This window comes from Phalacrocorax aristotelis, chromosome 6 (assembly GCF_949628215.1).
Source record: "Phalacrocorax aristotelis chromosome 6, bGulAri2.1, whole genome shotgun sequence".
Taxonomy (NCBI): Eukaryota; Metazoa; Chordata; class Aves; order Suliformes; family Phalacrocoracidae; genus Phalacrocorax; species Phalacrocorax aristotelis.
Window position 1 is genome coordinate 28,794,443 of NC_134281.1, and position 24,088 is coordinate 28,818,530.

General features: G+C 42.2%; 1 protein-coding gene across 2 annotated transcripts in view; it reads right to left on the reverse strand.

Annotated features, from left to right (window-relative positions):
* PLA2G4A (phospholipase A2 group IVA) overlaps positions 1-24,088 on the reverse strand; it is a 93,658-nt gene that overhangs the window by 45,745 nt on the left and 23,825 nt on the right. For both annotated transcript variants that reach the window (XM_075096754.1, XM_075096755.1), the window contains exons 4-6: positions 23,592-23,673; positions 3,784-3,932; positions 71-184 (exon numbers count right to left, since the gene is read on the reverse strand). In XM_075096754.1, the coding sequence (XP_074952855.1) occupies positions 71-184; positions 3,784-3,932; positions 23,592-23,673 (345 nt within the window). The remainder of the gene's footprint in view (positions 1-70; positions 185-3,783; positions 3,933-23,591; positions 23,674-24,088) is intronic.

Here is a 24,088-nt window from a genome sequence, read left to right on the forward strand (position 1 = left end):
TCTTTTAAGAACTTTCCATCATGTTCAAAGCTGCACCAACACAGGCAAAGCTATGAATGTTGCAACTTACGTTGTTGAAAGTTAACTGGACCTCCTTCTTCTCTCCCAGTTTCAGAGAAGATATAGGAAATGTGGATGTGCCAAGAGTCTCATCCATAACGTAGTTGGCATCCATCAAAGTAACCTAAAAAAGACACGAGTATTCAATTCTACTTCAGTAAATCCCTTTTTAATTCCATACAGCCTATGCCTAAAGTAAAAACAAAATTATGTGGAAAAGGAATAGGCCTAACCCAACCCAGTCAACGCCCAATGCCAACAGACATGTTCTTTTAAACAAGTTAAGTTCATGTATAGTGTAGGTGGCACCTTCAACACATTCAACTGAATGAGTATGACAGTATCATCTACAAAGCTTTTTTCATCTGAGCACATTTGTCAGTAAATCACCATTTTCTAAGCAGACATAATAACTTCAAATTATACATATAAAATATACAATTATTTCAAATTTCCAGTTAGTAAAACTTCACTATGGAGAAACTAATACAGTTTTAAATGTGATACACAAAAAACCCCCACGTTTTAGTGAAGATAGAAACTATACACCCCAGCCTTGTACCTACAGACCAAGGTTTTTATAACAATCATTTGGCAAAATATGCAGCATTCCAAATTACACAAAGTCTTTCTCTATACCCAGCCAGATCTTCAAGTCTCTTCTCATATTCTCCATGTCAGAGCACATACCTTTTCAAAATGTGATGTTATTCAAAAATTTATGTGGATACCGCAGAACATTGTTCAATGCTTTTGCTCTAATCTACTTGGGTCTACATCTAGCAGACTTTTTTCTCAGTGGCAGCTTTCCAAGTTCTCAAGATATTCAGAATTAATTTCAAGTCACAATTTACATGGTTTCTATTAAATGAGTTCTCCAAACTCATTTGGCTTATGATTTTTTTGTGGAACTGTATCTTCTAAAATATCATATGTTTGCGGCTTGGACCATATCTTTTGCATAAACCAAATGGAATTATGATACAATCACTTGAATAACTAGTTGCTACATCTGGGTTCAGCCTCTTCTCAGCTATAAAGAATCTTCTTCATCCTGTGCCACAAGCAACCCTTTGAAATGATGAACTGCATTTTATGACAGAACTCATCACTTTAACAGCATCTACAGTCTTCTCTTTCCTTGGAGAACTTCATGCTCATTGCTGTAATCTCTGAGGGCTGTCTTTTAAAACCAACAGCAATAGCAAAAGCTTCTTAATGGGGATTCTGGAGAGCATATTTTACTTCAGAGTGAAAACTGCACTTGGGATAGAGTTAAAGATGTAGATTAAAATAATCTGAGGAGTTGAGACGATTGTGCAGTCTGTGAGAGCTTGGGAATTCACAAAAAGGTTTTGGATAGGGAGGTGGTTTCAGATTTGAATTCTGACACTGGACTCCATGCAGAATCCAAAGACTGTGCTGGGCACTGAGGATGTGTATGACAATGGCAGAATGCAAACATCAGTTTTAACCTAAAGACTATGCCTTTCACGGTGAAGACAACATTTATCGTGAACAACACATATATGTGTATGCAAATATATATATCAACCAGGTCCACAATTAACCATTATCACATGGTATCACCAGCTTTTGCAGGCAATTTTAATGGAATTTTATAGCATGTATGTCAGAGGCAAGAGACAGCCTTTATTTATTGTAAAAATATATTTCCAAATTCTACTTCTAATCAATCTTATTGCATTCTGTTACAGGAAACAGACACTTGCAGAACCTGGCAGTATGCTATGGCCATACTGTTCTGGAAATCAACTGCATGCCAGCTCATAAAATCCTGTACTTCATAATGACTGCATAAAACCATACTAAAAACTGAGAAACACCTTACAAAATGTTAGACAAATTACAAAAGATGTTTTAGTAACTGGGGGTTCTCACCCTCGTGGGAAATGAGCTAGTCACATTGTTACCACAGAAGGAAGTGAATGACCCAGACCTCCACATGGTCAAAAATATCTGAGATCATGTAACAGTAAGAAAGTAATGACTTGCCAGCATCTCAACTTCTTCACATCAGAATGCATAAAGATTCAGAGAGTAAGAGGTGTGACTGTTCCCAAGAAGGCAGCAAGTAAGCCATTGGCTACTGTTTGTGACTAATAATTATAATTTAAAAATCCTTGAACAAAATTTTGTACTCAACAAATTTATACATTACCAGGGAAGCTGCCTAAGTGTACCTACAAGCAGAATCTGACCCAGTCTTTATACAATGACAGTAAAACCAAGATTTTAACTATTATTTGCTATTCCTCAGTTTACCATCTTTTGAAGATCATCAATTGTTTAGCCAGCCATAGTTCCTGCAGATCGTCCAAAAAAACCACAAGATCTGCAAAGAGACAGGTAAAAGTCTCCGTCCCAGGCCTTCTGTTAGAATCCACAAAGGCTTTATCAGGCAAAATCAAATCAATTTTTAGTTCCCATACTGCAACAAAGACAGCTGATGAACCGAAGTTGTTCTTTTCTTCCTCCTAGTTCCACAAATGCTTTCTTACAAAGCAGTCAGAATCACTCCATTCCTCTTTCTAATTCCTGCTCTCTACTTGCCTGCCTTGTCATTAGAAAGCAAGCACTAAGTTAGAAATTTCACACTTTTCTCAAGTTTCACATGGCAGTTTGCATGTCTACAACCAAAACATACATTAAGAATCAACTCAGGTGACTGTTGCACCTGACTAGCTGGTGGAAGCTATTTTGGGTAACCTGCTTTCTGCAAAACTGTAGTTGAAGTTACTGTGAATTCCCTAACATTGTTGTCTCTTGTGCAGGATGCATATGATAGTTCTTCATGCTCCATTCAGCTGACCATGGGATTCTTCCTCCCCGAACTGCAGAACCTACCCCCCTCCCCAGGAACACAGGGAGCCTTGTAGGAAGCACAATTCAATTTTCAGATCTTGACCAGATTAGTCCCAAGAGATTATGGTGACTAGTTCAATGAAAAGCTTCACAACCTCTGACAACAACTGACAGTTGACCAATTTAGACTGAAACTCCATAAGCTTGGGTCAGAAGACTTCACATGTTCAGGCCATCCCCTGTGAAGAATCAAGCTAACGAAGGACTACAGATAACCTTAAACGCTTGCCATACTCACTTATAAAATGGTTACACTTAACACTCACCTTTTGTACACAACCCAGAAAGGCTTAACATACTGAGACTTAAGGGTGGCTTAGTCAACAAGCTTGCCCCTGGAATAAGAGTACCCAAAATATCACTCGGCGGGCCACTCGGCCCTTGGTCCCAGGCGTAGTGGAGACAGCAGAACCAACCTTCTGCTTCCTGTCTCCTCAGGGAGAAGCAGGGAATGGGCAGAGACTTGACGTTACCCGCCCCCCCCTCCCCCACCCCTCTCTTCACTGCCCATAATAGTTGAATCGGTGCTGGAAGCAGGGAGAAAATAATTTATGGCTGATTAGAAAAATAGGAAGCTACTAGCCCTCAGGAGCAGTCCGAGAGATTAGTCACAGGCTACTCACAATAACTCTCAAGGCTACTCCTTGAATAATACAATTTATTCAACACCTCTTGCTTAGCACCAAGCCTAAAGGCAAAAACCAGCCTTTAATGTTTAAAAAAAAGTTGTAATCTTGAGAAATCAGATGCCGTACACATACAAGCTACTGTTATTTTAACCTTCCAGACATTGTAGATCTTCCGTTTTCCCAGATGCAGCTCAGCCATGTGATTTACCTCAAGAATATTCTCTTGGTTGGGGTCCAGAATGAACTCAAAGGTCTCATTCCACACAGGATTCACATCGTTATTGAAATGTTTTGTTCTCTTCCTGCAATCAGGGGCAGATGGGATGAACAGCTCGACATAGGGATCTGGAGTGTCAACTACAGAGCAAAACCGATGTTCAAGTTAGATAAAACTAAATTTTGGGTTCTAATAATCAATACAATTATGTGAAACCACAGATCACCTCATGGTCTACGACAGAAAAATATTAAATTATACAAATTACACGTATACAATGTCATGACCGATACAATGATATTAACAATCTCCCCAAAAGAAACAGACTTTATACTTTTAAAAGGGAAGGAGAAAAGCCTGGAACAAACAGAATGGCACTGGGACTGATTCACGTTTACTGGAAATAATTATTTTTAAAAGTTCTTGCCCCCTCCTCTCCTTCTAGAGTTTAATTACTTTGGCTTGTGTCACAGAAGTAAGTATTCCACAAAAACAGTCTTCAGTTAATAACGAAAACAAGCAGCTTGGTATACAGTTTTGGATCCTCTTTCACCTTTGGTGCTTTGGCAATCATAAGGGAAATCAGTCAAGCCACTTACGTACTGCTAAACACAGCGTACGGAGTGCTGTTCAAATCTGAAGCCACCGCAATCACCAGAACTTTGTGGAGGTCACCACAGAATCAAGATCTTATTTACACAGCATATTTCAATAAAAACTGCACAGAACAGTAACTGAAAATATAGAAACGTATGCCAACTAGAGCTAATCAGAATTATCAGTTGGAGGATAATATATGTTGACAAAACTCATCTGATGTGTCTAATAATAGCCATTCCTGAGAGCAAAGAATGCATTGCTGTCAGTCCTAAAAATCCCACCTTTCGCACTGGTTAAAGCATGTAAATTTTTTTTGTCCAATGAGGTTTCTTCTGTCCAATGAGATTTTTTTTCTGTCAAATTGGGCCAAGGTTGATGTAGCCCTTTACAGATTTCTTTAAAACGTTGCTCAGATGCTTCACAGGAAAGCATGGAAAGGTATTTCTGTGGTTTTGGTGATCATGAAAAGCCACCTGCTCTGCTGTGGTAAAACACGCATATCCTTCCAGCATCCTTTCTTCAAGGTCTGTCCTCTGCTTTAGTGAAACATTTGCAAGCAAATAGAATACCCGCTACAAACAAGAATCTTTGCCTTAAAGGTCTCTTTTTGAAAGAGATTAAAATCCATTGCTAGGCAAAACAGGTCTGAACATTCCTCCTTGTACACACTTTAAGTCTAAAGATACTTTTTTCAACAAAGCCAAATGTTTTCAGAGTCTTGGATTTCAATAAAACATCATCAGTGAGATTGCTGAGGTCCAGAACCACATGGTCACTTCAGCTGGAAGGACGAAAAGGGCAAATCAAAAAAGTTTGACACTTCCAAATGGGAATTGATCATCTTGCAGGGGAAAAAAAAAAAAACCAACCAACCAACCGACCGAAAAAAGGCTTTTTGAAACCACTCAGGAGGTTCTGTATGTGTACCAGGGCAGAACAGAATCAAAACAAAACATTTGGCCTCTTGGCAATTCTAGCAGGGAATATCAGCCAGACCTAACACACCTTCAGATGCCCTTGCCAAACACAAAAGATACTGAACTTACCCACAAAGAACTTCAAATAGCTCTGTAGATGCGGAATAACATGCAATAACACAAACATGCTTTGTATTAAGTATTCCTCTAACTAAGGTAACTTTAGGGACAGTAAACAAACCTCCTCTTAGACTCAGGCTCCCTCAATTAAAATTTTGTATGTAAGTAGACTTTGTGATTCAAATATTTTTTACTCATTCAAAATTATTTTTCTTTTTGTTACTTGTATCTGCTGCACCTAGGGTCTGAGATTTTGAGGAGATGGGGAGAGGATACTGCATGCTCCTCTTAATTTCAGTTTAAAACTGGAAGGTTGGCTATTGCTTTTCTTAAGGAAGTTAGAATGGATTAACTCTTCATGCTAGAATTAAATTAATTGGACTGCTACAACACTCCCCAGAACTTCTTAGGGAGTTCTGCACTGTGCTTTATATCTGTTGGGCTTCGCTAACTGCCATGATTTGGCAGGTCACACTGCTATCTGTATAATTAACAAGCAGCTATTTAAGGTTGGGGATCAGTGTGGAAAGCCTTTAAATAGCAATCTTTATTAGCTCCTAAGAATGCATGTCTGATCTTGTCTCTTATTTAAAGTCAGGGGAACCGGGGGATCAACCCCCAAGTGTTTTTTAAATGTTTTCTCACTGGCAGATGTAACTAATTGCCAACTTTTACTGAATACATTAGCTCCCTTGAATTACTACACAAAATTGTGCCAGAAAGAAGGGAATCAAGGACCCTTGAATATCTACCAAAATCAGCAGTGACAAGATCTCATCTGGTAAGTCTGGACATCTAGCACTACTTTGGCAATAAACTCTACAAACTTGTTCTGCCAAGGAACTGAACTTGCCTACAGAAGCTTGGTTTTTAACCAAAATACTGGTGCTGAACAGTGTTCTGGGCAAAAATGGCAATGCTTCCTTTTCCATTCAATTTTTTTATGTGATTATGTGATCAGCTCTAAGTCACAAAAGTCTAGTTTTTTTCTTTTAAACACAAAAAGCAAATGGTTTCCTATCTGTATTCAAAATCCCGAAGCTCGTGGGAACCCCATACCGCTGCAGAGCTGGCATACAGATGCCATCACTAACTTCCTATCAGTCTCCAAATAAGTGTTGAAGCAGAAATGAAACCCAAGGCACAGAAAAACTAAAATTAGAAAAATCAGTCTTTGTAAGTCAGTATTGCCAAGTCACCCCCTCACTCCCTGCCCTTATTATCTTTTTTAATCCAAGGTAAAGAGTTAATCATCTGCCCATTCATGTTTCAAAGTTTATTTTGTGCTATTTTCAATTAAGAAAATGAAAATCAATTCTTTTATAACTTCCTTCTTCAGATGAAGAGGAAAATTACTGGAAGATTGTGTGCTCTGATTAAGATGTTGCTTTAAGCTATACTAGAGTAATCAAAATCTTATTCCTCATTATTGGTTGGGGACCAAAAACTAGCTACCAGAAATCTGGCATGTAACAACAATAGTATTCACTTAATGTAGTTCAAAACAAACTTATCAAACACAGATAAAACAGACAGAGTGTGCATCCTTTTGCATGGATGTATTTATTTCTGTTTGTGTTTTTGTTGGTTGATTTGCCAGGTACAGTTCTGAAAAAAACTAATCTGAAAATGTAAGTGAAAGGTAGCTCGACCACTGCTGTTATCCATATTTCGATTTTAAAAGGAAGCATCTTTATGAAGTTGTTTACAGGTGAAAAGCTGATGTCTTGTGAGTGTAATCAGCACAAGAGAATTATCTATATAGAGGACAACACTGTCATGGATTGCTTTTTTATTTTAGCAACCTACTTGAAACACCAACCACAGACTTTTCAAAAGAAGCAACGTGTAAGAATTTGTACTTCTTCCTCAAGACACTTCTGAAGAAAAAGTTTCTATACAGCTCATCTAGACTCTGGGCTATTCTTTGCGCAAGCATTCTTGCATGACTCCTCCATTATCTGTGGGCTAGCTATCTGCAGTGCATCTCAACTTTTTAATGTAGGTAACATTTGGAAGTTTTGCACATGGAAAACTTGGAAGGTTTGCAAATGGACACATGCATTACCATAAGACAGTAACTGTAAGGCATGATTCCATATTCCTCTCTTCCTCGCACTCTTCGAGTATTTACAGTAAGTGCCTCAACATGCACGCAACTAAAATGTCATACTTCTTCCAGTGTCAAAGAACTTTATATATAACAGCATAGATAATGCTTTGGAATAGAGATGCCAGACTCCATTAGTATTTTTCAAGAAAAAATGGGTATGAACAGATAATTAAGTACAGCGTATCTAAAACCCCACCTTTACACTAAAAAATAAAATTAAGAGTTTCAGCATTGATGTCAATGGAATTAACAGAGGGTCCTGCAACTAGCATCTTATACATAGATGAATTATAAAGGTAACTAACAAAATGTTTGTAATAATCCTTTTGTGAGATATATAGCATCCACCAAATCTCCAGGGCTTGAAGACAGATATCCAGTAACAAAAGCAGAGTCAGAATCTAAACTGTTATTTTTAAACACACTGGCTTAAGAAATGTCTGAGAGGTAGGAAGTAAGGATTCAATGACTTTTCCTCATTTGATTTATCTCCTGGTTAAGTAATTGCTATAGAATTCTATCTCTAAATTACATTATGAATCATGAAGTGAAACACACAATGGACAGTAATTAAGATCAATCATTTTCACATTAAAAATGAGTAATGCTTTAAGCAATCTGTCTATTAAAGAAACCTGTAAAATTTTCTACAATGACTGGAGACCCTTTGATCTTATGTTACTAATTTGGTGAGATGACTGTCAACAGACTCTCATATTAATAGAATTAATATTTCAGGCATATAATTTATATTTCAGTCATTCCAATTTCAATTATTTCAATAGCATAATAGACATAAAGAAACTATAGAAAGCCTCTTCAAATACAAAATACCAAGGATGAAGCCACTACATAATACATTAAAATTTATCTCATTTGTCCATCAAAAGTTGAAAGAAATGTAAAGTTCTTGAAGTATTCCAAAATCTGGTTTGCTACAAAAAAATTCCACACCATAAGAATTTGTCCTTTTTTTTCCACGAGCATGTCATAAACACTGGTGTCCATAATAGATATTAAACAAAACTATAACAACTTTAATTTCACAGAATCACAGAATGGTGGGGATTGGAAGGTACCTCTGGACCTCCCTGTTTGAGCAGGGACATCTAAAGCAGGGGGCACAGGAGCCTGGAGGTGGTTCCAGGCAGGTTTTGAATATTTCCAAAGAAGGAGACTCTGCAACCTCCCTGGGCAGCCTGTTCCAGTGCTCTGTCACCCTCTAAGAAGTTTTTCCTCATATTGAGGTGGAACTTCCTCCGTTCCAATTTGTGCCCATTGCCCCTTGTCCTGTCATTGGGCACCACTGAAAAGAGTCTGGTCCCATCCTCTTTACACCCTCCATTTAGATATTTAGAAGCACTGATGCGATTCCCCCTCAGCCTCCTCTAGGCTAAACAAACCCAGCTCTCTCAACCTTTCCTCAGAAGAGAGATGCTCCAGTCCCCTGCATATAATTCAGTTGCATCACCATTATAGAAAGTAAATCTGAGTCCAGAATTTTTGGACCCATGATCTCCAGATTCCACACTTATGCAATTACAGGAATATTCCAGCAAGTACATGGCAGAACTTCCTTCAAGAGCTATGTTTGCTTGGTTCATTGGAGTTTTTTGCCTTCTGGTTAACCAATGCCCTCCATGATTACATGCAACCCCATTCATAAAACCTTACTAGGTCCCAAATTACTATCTGTATCTACTTTCCACCATTTTTTTGGCTTAGTGCACTACAGCACAACTTGGTTAGCATGAAGTTACACGCAGCTGAGCAGCTTGACTGAGGCCAAGCTAATAACGGGAATTGATGGACTACCTCCCTCTCCTCTGAGGGGATGGAAGGAAGATAAAAAATGTGAGCTGTGCCTTATGCACAAGCAGTTCTGGCTGGGGAAGGGAGTTCAAGCAGGCCGTGCAGCGCATACTCACTGCTGTCTGGCTGTAGGGGTCTGCTGAATTTTATGAAAGTTATGAAACCTACCATTTCCCTAGGGAAACCTGAAGCAGGGAGCACAAAGGTATTTTCAACAGGTGGAACATTAGCTAGTACCAACCACAGTAAACCAGCATGGCACGAGCTAGAATCATAGAATGGTTTGGGTTGGAAGGGACCTTCAGAGGCCATCTAGTCCAACCCCCCTGCAGTGAGCAGAGACATCTTCAACTAGATCAGGCTGCTCAGAGCCCCATCCAGCCTGACCTTGAATGTTTCTAGAGATGGGGCCTCCACCACCTCTCTGGGCAACCTGTTCCAGCACTTCACCACCCTCATTTTAAGAAATTTCTTCCTTATATACGGTCTAAATCTACCCTCCTTTAGTTTAAAACCATTACCACTTGTCCTGTCACACGGATGAGCTACATGAGTTTCTTCCTAGGCCAAAAACATAGTTTTGGTGCGTATTTAAAAATAATGACTGAATTTTTATTTAAATAGTGAATTTTACAGGGCTCACTGGACAATATGCTTCACAGTGGCACGGAAATATGATTTGATCTCTCTGCCACAGTCAGGTGAAAACACAATGAATTTTAAAATCATATTTTTTTCCCAGTTTAATGTGATTTTCCAGTTTTTAGAAAATGAATTATTTTAAAAAGTACTTATCAATAATTGTCAAATATCAGTAATTCCCAAATAATTAATATTCCCCAAACAACATATCAGCAAATATATGAATTCTTAGATTTAGCTTACCCTTGCTCTGCAGCACACTATTGAAAGGACAGACTAACTCAAGGGCCTAAAAAAAAAGTTGTTTCCTGTGTTCAGGAGAACATAAGCACCACTAATTGATTAATTAATTCAGTATCAGATGGGCAAGGAGGAACGGAAAAAAGGCAGGGCCACAAGGTCCCCCATACAGCAGCCAGCAACGCGACCTGGCTGTGTGATGGGATGGTAAAGACCCTGATTAGACTACTGAGTGCTCAGGGTAAGACATCGGTTTGGTACATCCTCCCTGTCAATTCATAGGCAACAAATAAGTATGCAGAGACCTTGCTGGCAGTGTGATTTTGGAAACCAAGTTCTTCTCCCACCTGAAGAGGTGGAGCCCGGGAATGCCGGGAGCAGAACTGGCTGTGTCAGGCTGCCACATACAAATGCATCTCGTCACTCTCTTAGGTAATCTTTGTGTTAAAAACTACTGCAGCTGCACAATCACAAGCCCTCCATTCAATACAATAATACTCTGCAGCAACTAACAGCAACAAGGTGGAACTTCTGATCCGTCTTTTTAGATATGTTCTGAATCTCCATTTTCAAAGAGGACTGTAGCTGAGTCTACTATAAAGTCAGTCCTCCCATTCATTTGGTGCAGATACTTCTGAGAGGCTTCAAACAGATTTGAAGAAATTCATAGTCTAGCAGTAATACAGATGCTATACTAAGAGTCTGGAGACATGCCAGAAGGCCACATGGAACCTAAAATATCCAGGAGTACACAGAGACATTATCAGTAAGGGGTCCTAAGGAGGAGGCGACAGGTTATTTTCTGCCTGTGTTTAAGGTACTATAGGGAATGCTAGGGCTCTTGGCCTTCATCTTCAAGAGGGATTTTGCAAAGGGGATGACGCAATGTGAGATTTCATGAGGAGAAGGTGACTACTAATGACTCCCAAAGCAGCAGCTATGCTCTGAGAAATCCTGTCATTGGGTAATACATTTATTAGAGATTATTAGTGCCTTTTATTACAGTGCTTTTCTTCTCCAGCATTACTTAAGTGAAGGAAAGAACTGAACTCCCCAGCACAGGCTGTGCACTACCACCCAGTTTACTGGGGTGGGACACCACTAGCACTTTTGCTGATCCAGCCTTGAAAGGAAAAAAACCTAAACAAGTCAGCTGAACCCTTCAGTAGGTTCAAACTGAATTTATAGAAGTGCCAAGACCAAAAAAATATTCACTCTTCTACATTATCTGTACACTTCCCTATCCAGACAGACAGCAGTGAAAAGTGACTAAAACATTAGCTTGCAATAGCCCAGAGAAAAATCTGGCTTTCTAGTAGTGTGCCAGAATCTAAGGGGTTTGTGTGGGTTTTTTTAATTAATTGAAATGCCTAGTGCTCAAGAGCTTTTTCAGTGTTAAACTTGTGAAACGTTTCACTCTGCCAACAACGACACAAGCAGGAGAGAAGAAACAGGCGGCATAGCTGCCTAGTTCAGCAATAACTGTGGGTCCATAGCAAAGCCAGACCTGGGCAGTGATGGTGTGGTCTAGAGTAGGTTTAGGCATATCACCACATTCCTGGTAAATTACTGAAAACCCACAATATGACTTTTATTCCATGTTTATGTTCGCTAATGGAGTATAGATTATTCCTAGTCTGGCATAAAGTCTGCTAATACAAATTTAAACTGGCAACGTTTTCTGAATCCACAGAACAAGTTTACACTGGATCTGTGTTTGGTATCATGAGGCTTTAAAGGTTTTGGTCTTCTACCAGCAGGCCTAGAGCTTGATTTATTAGACTGCTGAAGTGCAGCCTCCAGGCCTTTGAGTGAGAAGAGGCTCTTCCCTTTTTATTTCGAATGATTGTCAGGAACATTTTAAAAAGCTGGAGCTGTCCTAACTGGGCAGAACCATAGCTAAGTAAAGGCTCAGGCTGGCTACGTAAACATCACATCTTAGTAAAACCATCATCATTGCTACTGCAAGCAATTACAGGAAATTCATAAATAAAGTGACACCTGTGAACTGTGTCTGCCCCAACCTTGCTGCTCAGTCAGGTTATTACAGGCCTGAAGAATGGATTGCAAAGCACTTAGTCAGAACAGCATATGCACACCAACATTAACAGATCCATAAAGGGAAAAGGATGATCGTTCATCTGAGTTAATCTGTCCAGCTAAGCAGGACATAACCTAGCATTAAGCAGACATTCCCTGTATTTCAACTGCCCTATAACACTGCTGTCTGGACACTTTAACAGAGCGTATTTTTTAGTGACAGGCTTTACACAAGTGTTTCTTTCCATAGTGATGAAGGTTAAATTATTTTTCCCCCCCTTTCAGAGTATATTCAGTCACAAATATATAAATTAGCACGTTTATTTATGCGTAAGAACTTTTCTTTAGTATAGACCGATATGTGGGACACTTATCCTACAAAATGCAAGTAACAAGAGGATGCTTCAAATCGCACTTTTAAAAACCCATTTTCAAAACATATTAGAAGTCATCTTCATGCAGTAGATAGCAACCTGTAGAACTCCTTATCAAAGGAGCCATGGATGAGAAGACTTATGTCGATTCAAGGAAAACCAGTGAAGGCTACATCAGAAGCACATCCAGCTCAGAGAGTCCCTTACTGAAGACAGCTGAGTGCTTGGAGAAGATCAGAGGAAAGTTATCACATGCTTACCCTGTTCCTACTTTTCCTTTGTATCTGACTATGACTGATGTTCTTCCTGACTTGCCCTTAGGATCAGGCATTAGCCCAACCCTAACACAACTTCAAAGCCCTCCCTGGAAAGGGGGATGAGAAGAAAAGAAAGCAGGAAGAAATCAAATTATGAGAGGACAAATGGAATAAAAGGAGGGAGTCCCCTCCTAAATGGAAGGAGAGAAAGGCTCAAACTGGAGAAACAGTGGTATCCAGAACTCCCTGAAGGACAGCCCCACCACAAAGTTCTGGCTGGAGACATGACAGCATATGAAACAGAAACAGGTCCCAGTCACCAACAACCTCCCTTCTGGGGCTGCAGTCAGTCACAACATGGCAAGGGAAGGGAGACAAGGAGGTCCTTCAACCAGAATATCAGGCAGGATAGATCCTTGGTCTAAGCCAGCATGACTGCTTTGATGTTATTACAGTGAAACAGAATAACAGGAAAGCCTTCCTCTAGTATGGCTACAAGCTTTCACTAACATTTTACAGAAGCAATCCCTGCCTCAGTAACTACATGGCAAGTGTTCAGAAGGGAGAATTTGGTTCTCTTCAAAAATATATTTTTGGAACTGGAAAGAGCAGCATTTTCTGGATCAGTTTCACTGTGGAACACACAAGCCTGTTTCCAACACAACTTTCACATCTCAGCACTGCTTCTGGCTAACCCTACAGCAAGGCAAAAATATTGCATGTGTCAAGGAAACTGAAATCTAGTCTACAACGGCCTCAGTGTTAGACCGAGATCTGCAGTAGGCATTTCCTGAGCAGTTGTTACTAGTGTTGTTCATTTTTGAAGATATGCATCTTTTAAGGATACATGTTTCAGTCCCAGCCTATGGCTCTAGAGCCAGAGTGAGCTGCTACGGTTGGCGACGGAGCATGGATCACTGCAGGACATGACCAACAGTAGGGCTGGTACAGGAGCTGCCAGGAAGAGTCAAATCAAAAGGGTTTGCTGAAGCCCACAGAGCTTGGTCATCCTGGGGCTCAGCTCCCCATCCAGGCCATCCTAGCACAGAATGAAGCAGCATGGGTCCAAATGGAACACTTCTTTCTCGTTCCTGTAAGATACTTCCAGCATTCCTCCTCTGCTTTGCTCTCTTAGACATGCAGTACATCTTATGGCTCCTGGCCACGTGAGGATCTGCATGTGCAGCTTTTAGGACTTGGAAGATTGGCCAACTCTGACCTACTTTTTCCAGCTTGTTAGGCTGGGAAAGGGAGGTGTTTGGCTTGTTTTCCTCTTGAAGCTCCCTTGCAAAAATCAGGTTCTGCTTCACAGCCTTGCAGGAAGAGCATTATCTGATGACACTTCAAGAGTTAAATCAAGTATACTGTAGCTAAGTCAGGGTGCAAGACCACCGAGCTGTGATACAGAGAAGAGCTGGGTTAATCCCAAATGAGCTGCTGTAACACAGACTGTTCTGTCCCTGCTCTAACACAAGCAGGCAAATCTCCAGTTCCTTCCCTTTTAGCTAGCTCAGGTTTAGAATACCGCGTATGTATGCCTAAACTGAACTAGACTACTGTGACTCTGGCTTTAAATGAGCCAGCTTCAACACCGAGATCTATGGCTGAAAGGGAACACTAGGTAAAAGCGTATGAAGAGAGAAATGGTGACTGAAACTGCACTGGACATCGCCTCCTCTTTTCCTTCACATTGCTGAAGCAGATCCTACGGCCAGGGCCAGGCTCATGCTGCAGGCAGGAAAAAGTGAACACTGATCCCACAAAATGCCACAGCTCCTCATTCCCTTTAGAGATACAGGAGGCAACCTGGAAGCACATCGATGACACTGCCCCAGCAGAAGAGCACCTCCTAGACTTGTGGGGAATATCCCCTCCTGGTTGCAGCAGCATGAGCTAACCACGTCAAGAGCCACTTACAGAAGCTGCTTTCCACCTCCGTGTTAGCAAGTTTTGCAACCAGGCTTGAGCTCTGTTGACAGGAATGCTCCCAATACTTTAACTTGCTTATCTGAGCATCCTAACTACAGTGGAAGTGCATCCTTTATTCCAACTGGGTGGACAGAAACAGGGAGAGAAGCTGAGTACTAGTGGCACAAGCTATCCAAACTTTAAATGTTTTTATTTTTAAGAAAAGACTTTCCTTAAAATGCCTGGAATTACACTGTTAATTATCATAATATCCAAAGTAGATGAAGCAACTAAAAGCTGAAAATTCAAACCAGGATTAAGCAAGATTAATGACCATTAAGAGTAGAGTCATACAACTGGTTTCCTTTGTAGATGCTACCAATCGGTTTGAAAGTCCATATACTTAAAGAAAAACAGGTCTCTAAAGATGTAAGACAAATTTTACAGTGCCTCCTTTGGCCCAGTTTTCCATGAAGCCACTTGAAAATCCAGAAGGGGACAGATCCTATGGAAAGAACCACCACAGTTTGCAAGCATTTCTCTGCCAGAATGCTGTAGTTTCAGAGTCTTGTCTTTTTCTGCAAGTTCTTGTACTGTCACAGGTGTAAGGAAAGGCTCTACAGTATGGTGTGGTATCTGGAGTAGATTCAAAACTAAACATCCACGATACAAAAAAACTCAATGGACTGAAGACAAGGTCTTTTCCAAAACCTCCAGTCAAAGAAGAGATTTTACAGGGTCTACTGACCCCTGCAACCAGCAGAGAGCTAAGCAATTAAGATAATTAAATCCTCACCAAAAACATACAGATTGTGAGATATTCCATCTTGTATTGAGTTCATGTGGGAGGTTTTGGGCAGCAGGGGGATAGGAGGGCTGCAGGGGTGGCCTCTGTGAGAAGATACCAGAAGCTGCCCCCATGCCATAAACAAGCCAGTTTTAGCTGGCTCCAAGATGGACCAGCTGCTAGCCAAAGCTGAGCCCATCAGCAGCACTGATGGTACCTCTGTGATAACATATTTAAGAAAGGGTAAAAAAAAAAACAGAGTGCAGTAGCCATAAGAGAAGAAGAAAATGTGAGAGAAGCAACTATGCAGATACCAAGTCAGTGAAGGAAGGGGAGGAGGTGCTCCAGCTGCCAGAGCAGAGATTCCCCCATAGCGATGCAGGTTATCCCCCTGAGCCCATGGAGGGCCATGGTAGAGAAGAGATCCACACTGAAGCCTGTGGAGGATCCCACACTGGAGCAGGCAGATGTGTCCTGAAGGACACCACAGCCTGTGTAGAGCCCATACAGGAGCAGATTCTTGGCAGGAGCTGTGGCTTATGGAGAAGAGACCATGCAGGAGCAGATTTTCTGGCAGGAACTGTAGCCCATGTGGGAACCATGCTGGAACAGTATGTTCCTGGAGACTGTACACCATGGAAAGGGGTACATGGTGGATCAGTTCTTGAAGGACTGCAGCCCATGGGAAGGACCCCCACGGGAGAAGGTCATGAAGGACTTCACACTGTGGGAGGGACATCACGCTGGAGCAGGGGAAAATTGTGAGGAGGAAGGAGTGACAGAGACGTATTATGAACTGACCAAAACCCCCATTCCCCATCCACCTGTGTTGCTTGAGGGGAGGATATAGAAGAGTCAGGAGTGAAGCTGAGCCTGGAAAGAAGGGAGGTATAGTGGGGAAGGGGTTTTTAGTTTTATTTCTAACTATCCTACTCTGTTACTATTAACTGGCAATAAATTCATTTCCTCAAATTGAGTCTGTTTTGCCCATGATGGTAATAGGTAAGTGATCTCCCTGTCCTCATCTTGACCCATGAGAGCTTTTCATCATATTTCCCCCCCTCATCCTGCTAATGGAGGGGGAGTGATAGAGCAGCTTGGTGGGCAACTGGCAGCCAGCCAAGGTCAGCCCATCACATATCTGCTGCAGTTGGTCATCTCATAAATCTTCCAACCTGTAAAAAGACTTAGCCAGAAGAGTCGAGCACAGCTATTAGAACAGCAGTCACTAAAACAGAGTTTAAATATTTGTAAAGATAAAGCTGCATTGACTGGATATTGATAGTACCATATCTAAAGTGCGAGAGTCACCTTGAAAGGGACACCATAGAATTAAAACAAGGAAAATAAAGGAAGTACTCCTATAAATGGCAACAGTAAGTGGTCAGGTACCTGAAATAACAGGCAGATACCTGAAATAAGAAGGGACTTGAATGAACTCCTGGGAAAGAGAGAGTCTGCTCTCAAAACTTACCCCACCTGGGTCATGTGTTCTTACAGCAATTCTGATTTTTCATCCCAACACACATTCACAGAATGACAAACTGGTGTAAGTAGACTAACTTCCTTCATATATGAAAAGCATTTGCATGGAAAATTTCTATGATGCAACTATTGCCATTTTCATTTATTTTGAGAGCTTTATCAGTGAGAAACAAAAGGAGCTACAGTAGCTTAGCTACTCAGATCCTGGTGTGACCCAGATTCAGATTTGATTGCTTGTCTTTGTCAGATCACGCTACAAAAATTTTAAAGCTTACAGAAACAATGGGAAACCTCAGCCAAATAAAATAAAAATAGAGGGCTGGAAGCTATCCTAGCGTCAGCTTTCTCTGTTGTTCCAGCCACCCAGATCAGTCAGGGCACTAAAAATACATCTTGAATCAGCAGTGCTGTGTGTGAACTGTTCACTCAAGGAAACATATTGCCTGTGGAAGTTACAGGGTAGTGGGCATCTATTACCTAGTTTTAAGGATGACACAACTATTTATGCTCTCCATTAATTTAGAGCTCTAAAAGTCTTGAAAAACTTGCTTAAAATACTGCATATCTCCCCAGTCTAGGGTTGAGGAGACAGATGTTTGGATAACTATGCCAGAGAAGTCAGGCCCTCCGTGCCCATCCACAGAGTTGGGGCACTGTGCACAATAGGCCTATCATCTAAAACTCCTTCAGTAGAGATAGACCTCAAATCCTTAACATGAAAAATATCACACGAACAGCAAAATTATAAGCACTTCCACATATTTAATAAACATAGATCAACTCAGATCTTTCACAGCTATTCCAGAAAAGTCTTGAAAAGACTGACATGGAAAAAAAAAAAAGAGCAAAACATTATATAAAATCTCTCATGTTCCCCAGGACCTCCATCACCACCACAATGTAAATTACCTCTCTTACCCACAAAGCAGTCACTGCCTACACAAACTGGAGCAACAACAACAGAATAAATTAGGAAAAACCCACCAGAAGAGTCAAAAGCTCAGTAGTGTCCATCATGGGAGAGCAACAGTCAGGTACCCACCCCGACCAAGGCATCTCATATTATGCCCCTGTACTTTGCACTGGTGAGGCCACACCTTGAATCCTGTGTTCATTTATGGGCCCCTCACTACAAGAAGGACATTGAGGTGCTGGAGTGTGTCCAGAGAAGGGTAACAAAGCTGGTGAAGGGTCTAGAGAGCAGGTCTTATGAGGAGCAGCTGAGGGAACTGGGGTTGTTTAGCCTGGAGAAGAGGAGGCTGAGGGGAGCCCTTATCGCTCTCTACAACTACCTGAAAGGAGGTTGTAGCGAGGTGGGGGTCGGTCTCTTCTCCCAAGTGATAGAACAAGAGGAAATGCTTTCAAGCTGTGTCAAGGGAGGTTTAGATTGGATATTAGGAAAAATTTCTTTACTGAAAGAGTGGTCAGGTGTTGGAATAGGCTGCTGAGGGAGGCAGTGGAGTCGCCATCCCTGACGGTATTTAAAAGACGTGTAGACATGGCACTTCAGGGCATGGTTTAGGAAGCATGGTAGCATTGGGTTGATGGTTGGACTTGATGATCCTAGAGGTCTTTTCCAACCTTAATGATTTTATGATTGTATTAACACAGCCACGCTCCCTGGTAGTGAAGCCTATCCTTGAAACCAGAAACCCAATGTAAAAATTCAGAAATTCTTTCAACAAGTTACAGTTTCAGCAAATCAGAAGACCAACCACCTCAAGGATTTGCATGGCTATAGTGTGTCCTCATACACACCTCTGGGGAAACCCATATGCTCAGTTACCTCTCTGAAATGCCTTTACACCAACACATGCAGCATGGAGAATAAACAGGAGGAACTAGATATCTATGTGCAGTCGCAGGGCCATCATCTCACTGCAATTACAGAGACATGGTGGATAGCTCACATGACTGGAATGGGGTCATGGATGGCTACATACTTTTTAGGAAAGAAAGGCCAATAAGGTGAGGTGGGGGAGGTGCTCTTTATGTGAGGGAGCAACTGGACTGTATCAAGCTCTGCCTAGGGGTAGAGCAAGAACAAGTCGAGAGCTTGTTGGTAAAAATCAAGGGGCTGGCAAATATGGGTTTCACTGCTGTGAGCCTTTGCTACAGGGCACGTGATCAGGTAAAGGAAGTCAACAAGGCCTTCTACAGGCAGCTGGACATAGCCTCACAATTGCAGGCCCTGGTACACGTGGGGAACTTCAACCACCCTGATATTTGCTGTGAAAGCAACACAGCGAGGCATGTGCAATCCAGGAGGTTCCTGCAGAGCATTGAGGATAACTTTTTTGACACAGCTGGAAGACCCAACAAGGTGAGATGTGCTGCTCGACCTTATCCTAACTAACAAAGAAGGTCTGGTTGAGGCTGTGAGGGTTGGGGATAGCCTTGGCTGCACTGACTATGAGATGGTTGAGTTCAGGATACTGCAAGGTAGAAGCAGGGCTATGAGTCAGGTTACAACCTTGGACTTCAAGAAAGCCAACTTTGGCCTCTTCAAAGACCTGCTGGGAGGAATCCCATGGGCTAGGGCTCTAGAAGGCAGGGGCGTCCAAGAGAGCTGGTCAGTATTCAGGAGCCACTTCCTCCAAGCTCAAGATCAGTGCATCCCTGTGAGAAAGAAGTCAAGCAAAGGAGCCAGGAGACCAACATGGATGACCAAAGAGCTTCTAGAAAAACTCAAATGGAAGAAGGAGGTTTACAGTATGTGGAAAAAGGGACTGGCCACTTGGGAAGAATATAGGGACATTGTCAGGGTATGCAGAGATGCAACGAGGAAGGCTAAGGCCCACTTGGAATTAAATCTGGTGAGGGATGTTAAGGATAACAAGAGTTTTTTCAAATACATCAGTAGTAAAAGAAAAACTGGGGAAACTGGGCCTACTGCTGAATGAGGTGGGTGCCCTGGTGACGCAGGAGGCAGCGAAGGCAGAGTTACTGAATGCCTTCTTTGCTTCAGCCTTTACTGCTAAGGCTGGCCCTCAGGCATCTTATCCCCCAGAGGTGAGAGAAAAAAATCTGGAGAAAGGAGGACTTCCCCTTGGTTCAGGATTGGGTCAGAGATCATTTAGGCAAACTGAATCCTTACAAATCCATGAGCCCCGATGGGATTCACCCACGAGTGCTGAGGAAGCTGGCGGATATTCGTGCTGAGCCACCCTCCATTATCTTTGAAAGGTCGTGGAGGACAAGAGGGGTGCCCAAGGACTGGAGGGTTGCCAGTGTCACTCTGGTCTTCAAAAAGGACAAGAAGGAGGACCTGAGGAACTACAGGCCAGTCAGCCTCACCTCCATCACTGGAAAGGTCATGGAACAGGTCATTCTGGAGGTCATCTCCAGGTATGCAGAGGAAAAGAAGGTTATCAGAAGTAGTCAACATGGATTCATGAAGGGGAGATCATGCTTGACCCATAGTCTTCTATAGCATGACTGGCTGAGTAGATGAAGGGAGAGCAGTGGATGTTGTTTACCTTGACTTCAGCAAGGCTTTCGACACTGTCTCCCATAGCATCCTCATAGGTAAGTTTAGGAAGTGTGGGTTACGTGAGTGGACAGTGAGGTGGACAGAGAACTGGCAGAAGAACAGAACTCAGAGGGTCGTGATCAATGGAGCAGAGTCTGGTTGGAGGTCTGCCACTAGTGGTGTTCCCCAGGGGTCTGTGCTGGGTCCAGTCCTGTTCAACATATTCATCAATGACCTGCAGAAAGGGATAGAGTGTAACCTCAGCAAGTTCACTGATGACACCAAGCTGGGAAGAGCAGCTGATACAGCAGAAGGCTGTGCTGCCATCTAATGAGACCTGGACAGGCTGGAGAGCTGGGCTAAGGGGAACCTCATGAAGTTCAACAAGAGCAAGTGCAAGGTCCTGCCCCTGGGGAGGAACAACCCAATGCAACAGTACAGGCTGGGGGTTGACATGCTGGAAAGCAGCTCTGCTGAGAAGGACCTGGGAGCGCTGGTGGATGGCAAGCTGACCGTGAGCCAGTACTGTGCCCTTGTGGCCAAGGCCAAAGGTATCCTGGGATGCATTAAAAGGAGTGCGACCAGCAGGCCGAGAGAGGTTATCCTCCCCCTCTACTCTGCCCTAGTGAAACCACATCTGGAGTACTGTGTCCAGTTTTGGGTCCCCCAGTTTAAGAAGGATGCAGAAATGCTTGAGCAAGTCCAGCATGGAGCTACCAAGATGATCAGGGGACTGGAGCATCTCCCTTATGAGGAAAGGCTGAGTCTTGGGTTTGTTCAGCCTGGAGAAACGAAGACTGAGGGGGGATTTCATCAATACTTACAAATATCTAAATGGTTGGTGTAAAGAGGATGCTTCCAGGCTCTTTTCAATAGTGCCCAGTGACAGCATGAGGGGCAATGGGCACAAGTTGGAACACAGGAAGTTCCACCTCAATGTGAGAAAAAATTCTTTGAGGGTGACAGAGCACTGGAACAGGCTGCCCAGGGAGGTTGTTGAGTCTCCTTTCCTGGAGACATTCAAAACCTGCCTGGACATGGTCCTGTGCCCCCTGCTCTAGGTATACCTGCTCAAGCAAGGGGTCAGATGAGATTATCTCCAGAGGTCCCTTCCGACCCCTACCATTCTGTGAAAACAAATATTTTTAAATATATATACAGAGAGAGGGAGACTGGCACAATCAACTGTTAAGACCCTCCACTGCTCAAAGCTTCATGCATCTTAAGTAATTAACATGTATACTGATTTGATCAAATAGCTTCCAGGCTCCAACACACCAAGATTTGTATATACATGGGAAATAAAAACATTTTTCATTTTCCCAAAGTAAAAACAGAAACAAATTATCTGTTTTTTTCTCCCCCCCCAACTTCAGCGGATTTGCCAGGACTCCAAGAACAAACCCCAGGAACTTGGAAGCTCACTCAGAGATGCCCAAGACTGCAGGTGCCTCAGGCTATGGAGCACTCATAGCTGCCTCAGACAGGAAACCAAGCAGGTTTCAATGGCCCTTGAGCATAGTTCTGTCAGGTTTTATCAAAATTAAAAAGATCTTCCCAAGCAGCATTTTGGTTTTGATGATTTGGTAAGATAAAGAGTTTTGTCTGGAAAAAAAATCCAATTACATTGATGGATAATATTTGGAATTTATACTACAGGACCATACTTGTCCTGGGGTAGGGAGGAGGTTGAAATAATGCCATGGTCTTCTGGCTTTCTTCACCCTTTATATACTCCCTTTAATACCATACCATGGGGTCCCCATTTCAATTCCCTTTCTTCCCTTCCTATGTTCCCCACACAGCCACATGCCACAGACTTCTGTGTCTGAGAGCCCGTGCCTTTCTATTTAACCCACCTTCTTACACAGTCACAAACCTGTGGGCCCCTTGTTCTACTCTTTAAAGCACTTTTCCCAAGGTCTTTATATAAAGACGACCCTCTCAGAGGCCACCAGGATAACACCCCACTGCATCTTCTCTGTGAGCTCCCTTCCTTCACCCCATAGTAGATGCTAAATAGATTACCAATTCCTTCTTCCCTCGTTCTGCCAGGGCTTCCCTCTCTCCTCTCATAACTTCAGGCTCTTGAACATTCCCCTTCCAACTGCCCCTCCCACTTTCCCCCAAGTTTAATATCAACAGTAGACATTAATTATGAAAAAAAACTATTCACCCACTGAGGCAAAGCTGTGTGTCAGAGCAGCTGCTGTAGTTTGACCTGAAAGCAGTTTCCAGGAATGTGCTGGGGAAGAAACAATTTTGTGTCAAATGAGCCTGATGAGAGAGCAGGAGCAAAGCACCACACTCATCCTCCCAGCCCCAGCCTGCAAGCCTTGGGCTATGCAATGCTCTGCATGAAGCACCAGGGAAAGGGAGAGATGACCTGACAGCAAAACAGTCCTAATCAAGGAAGCAGGAATATTCTTTTTACAGATTCAGCCAATATATGTTTCCCCCCTTAAGAGTAGACAGGAGTTTTCATGGGTCATTCTTCCTAGTGGTTTCCTGTTCAGCTGCTAAGTCCACAGGCTCAGAAGCCTTACAGAAAGGGGAAGAAGTGCTGGTGTCTTAGTATAGCTCTCCACCATGAGATCTGCTTATCCATTTTGGATATTTTTTCCTTTTTCCTTCTTACTGTATTGACTCAGCAGAGCTCTGGGCTTCTTTCTTTTTAAGTGTTCCCACCACCAAACCACAGCCTTTGAAGATACAGCAATTTCCAGTTTCACTATTCTCAGAACAGCGCTTCCGACAGCCAAAACACTACGTGTAGGTGGTGCTTGCTTGTAGGCAAATTGTTTACAACTCACTCAGCTTTTCTTGATCACTGGAAAGAAGGAGCAGCAAATCTACTTTCTGAGTTAGAGTGAGTGAGCAATAAAATGGGTACATTGTCCTAGCTTTAACAAGCAAGACAAAAAACCCACCAACCCACTAATGATCATGTAATGCATGACAAGCATGATGTGTCATCTGCCCCTGCCTACGGCAACAGCCTCCTAGAAGAAAGACAAAACAGAAATACTCACGCATGTCACCAATCGCTCCTTTTGTGACATTTGTGGCTTTCCTTACTGTCACAGTGAATACATGTGAATACTGGTGTTCCACCTGGAAGTCAGAGAGTTAAAGGCAATTAAGCTCCAGAACCAAAACCCACCTATCAAAATAGGTTTCATTTTGTCCAAAAACAGAGAGAGAAATCACCCAGTCAAAATGTAAGTGAAATTCATACTGGATAGAGCATCTTAAAGCTGAACTGCACCCTGTAGCTTTACTGAAAGGTCAGACCTTATACTAGGGTTGCTTGATTTTCCTGCAGCCACACCTACTAATCTCAATGACTAACACTCCTCCCCTCTACAAAACCTGCTTTAAGGCATTTAGTCAGTCAGGGACAACTTGGTACGGTAAGAAAAAAAATAAAAAGGGGGCTATTTCACAGCATGCTTGTCTCTGTAATTACCCTCCCCCAGTAAAAATAATGGCTGCAATTATTTCAAAGTATACGTTCTGGAACAGATAG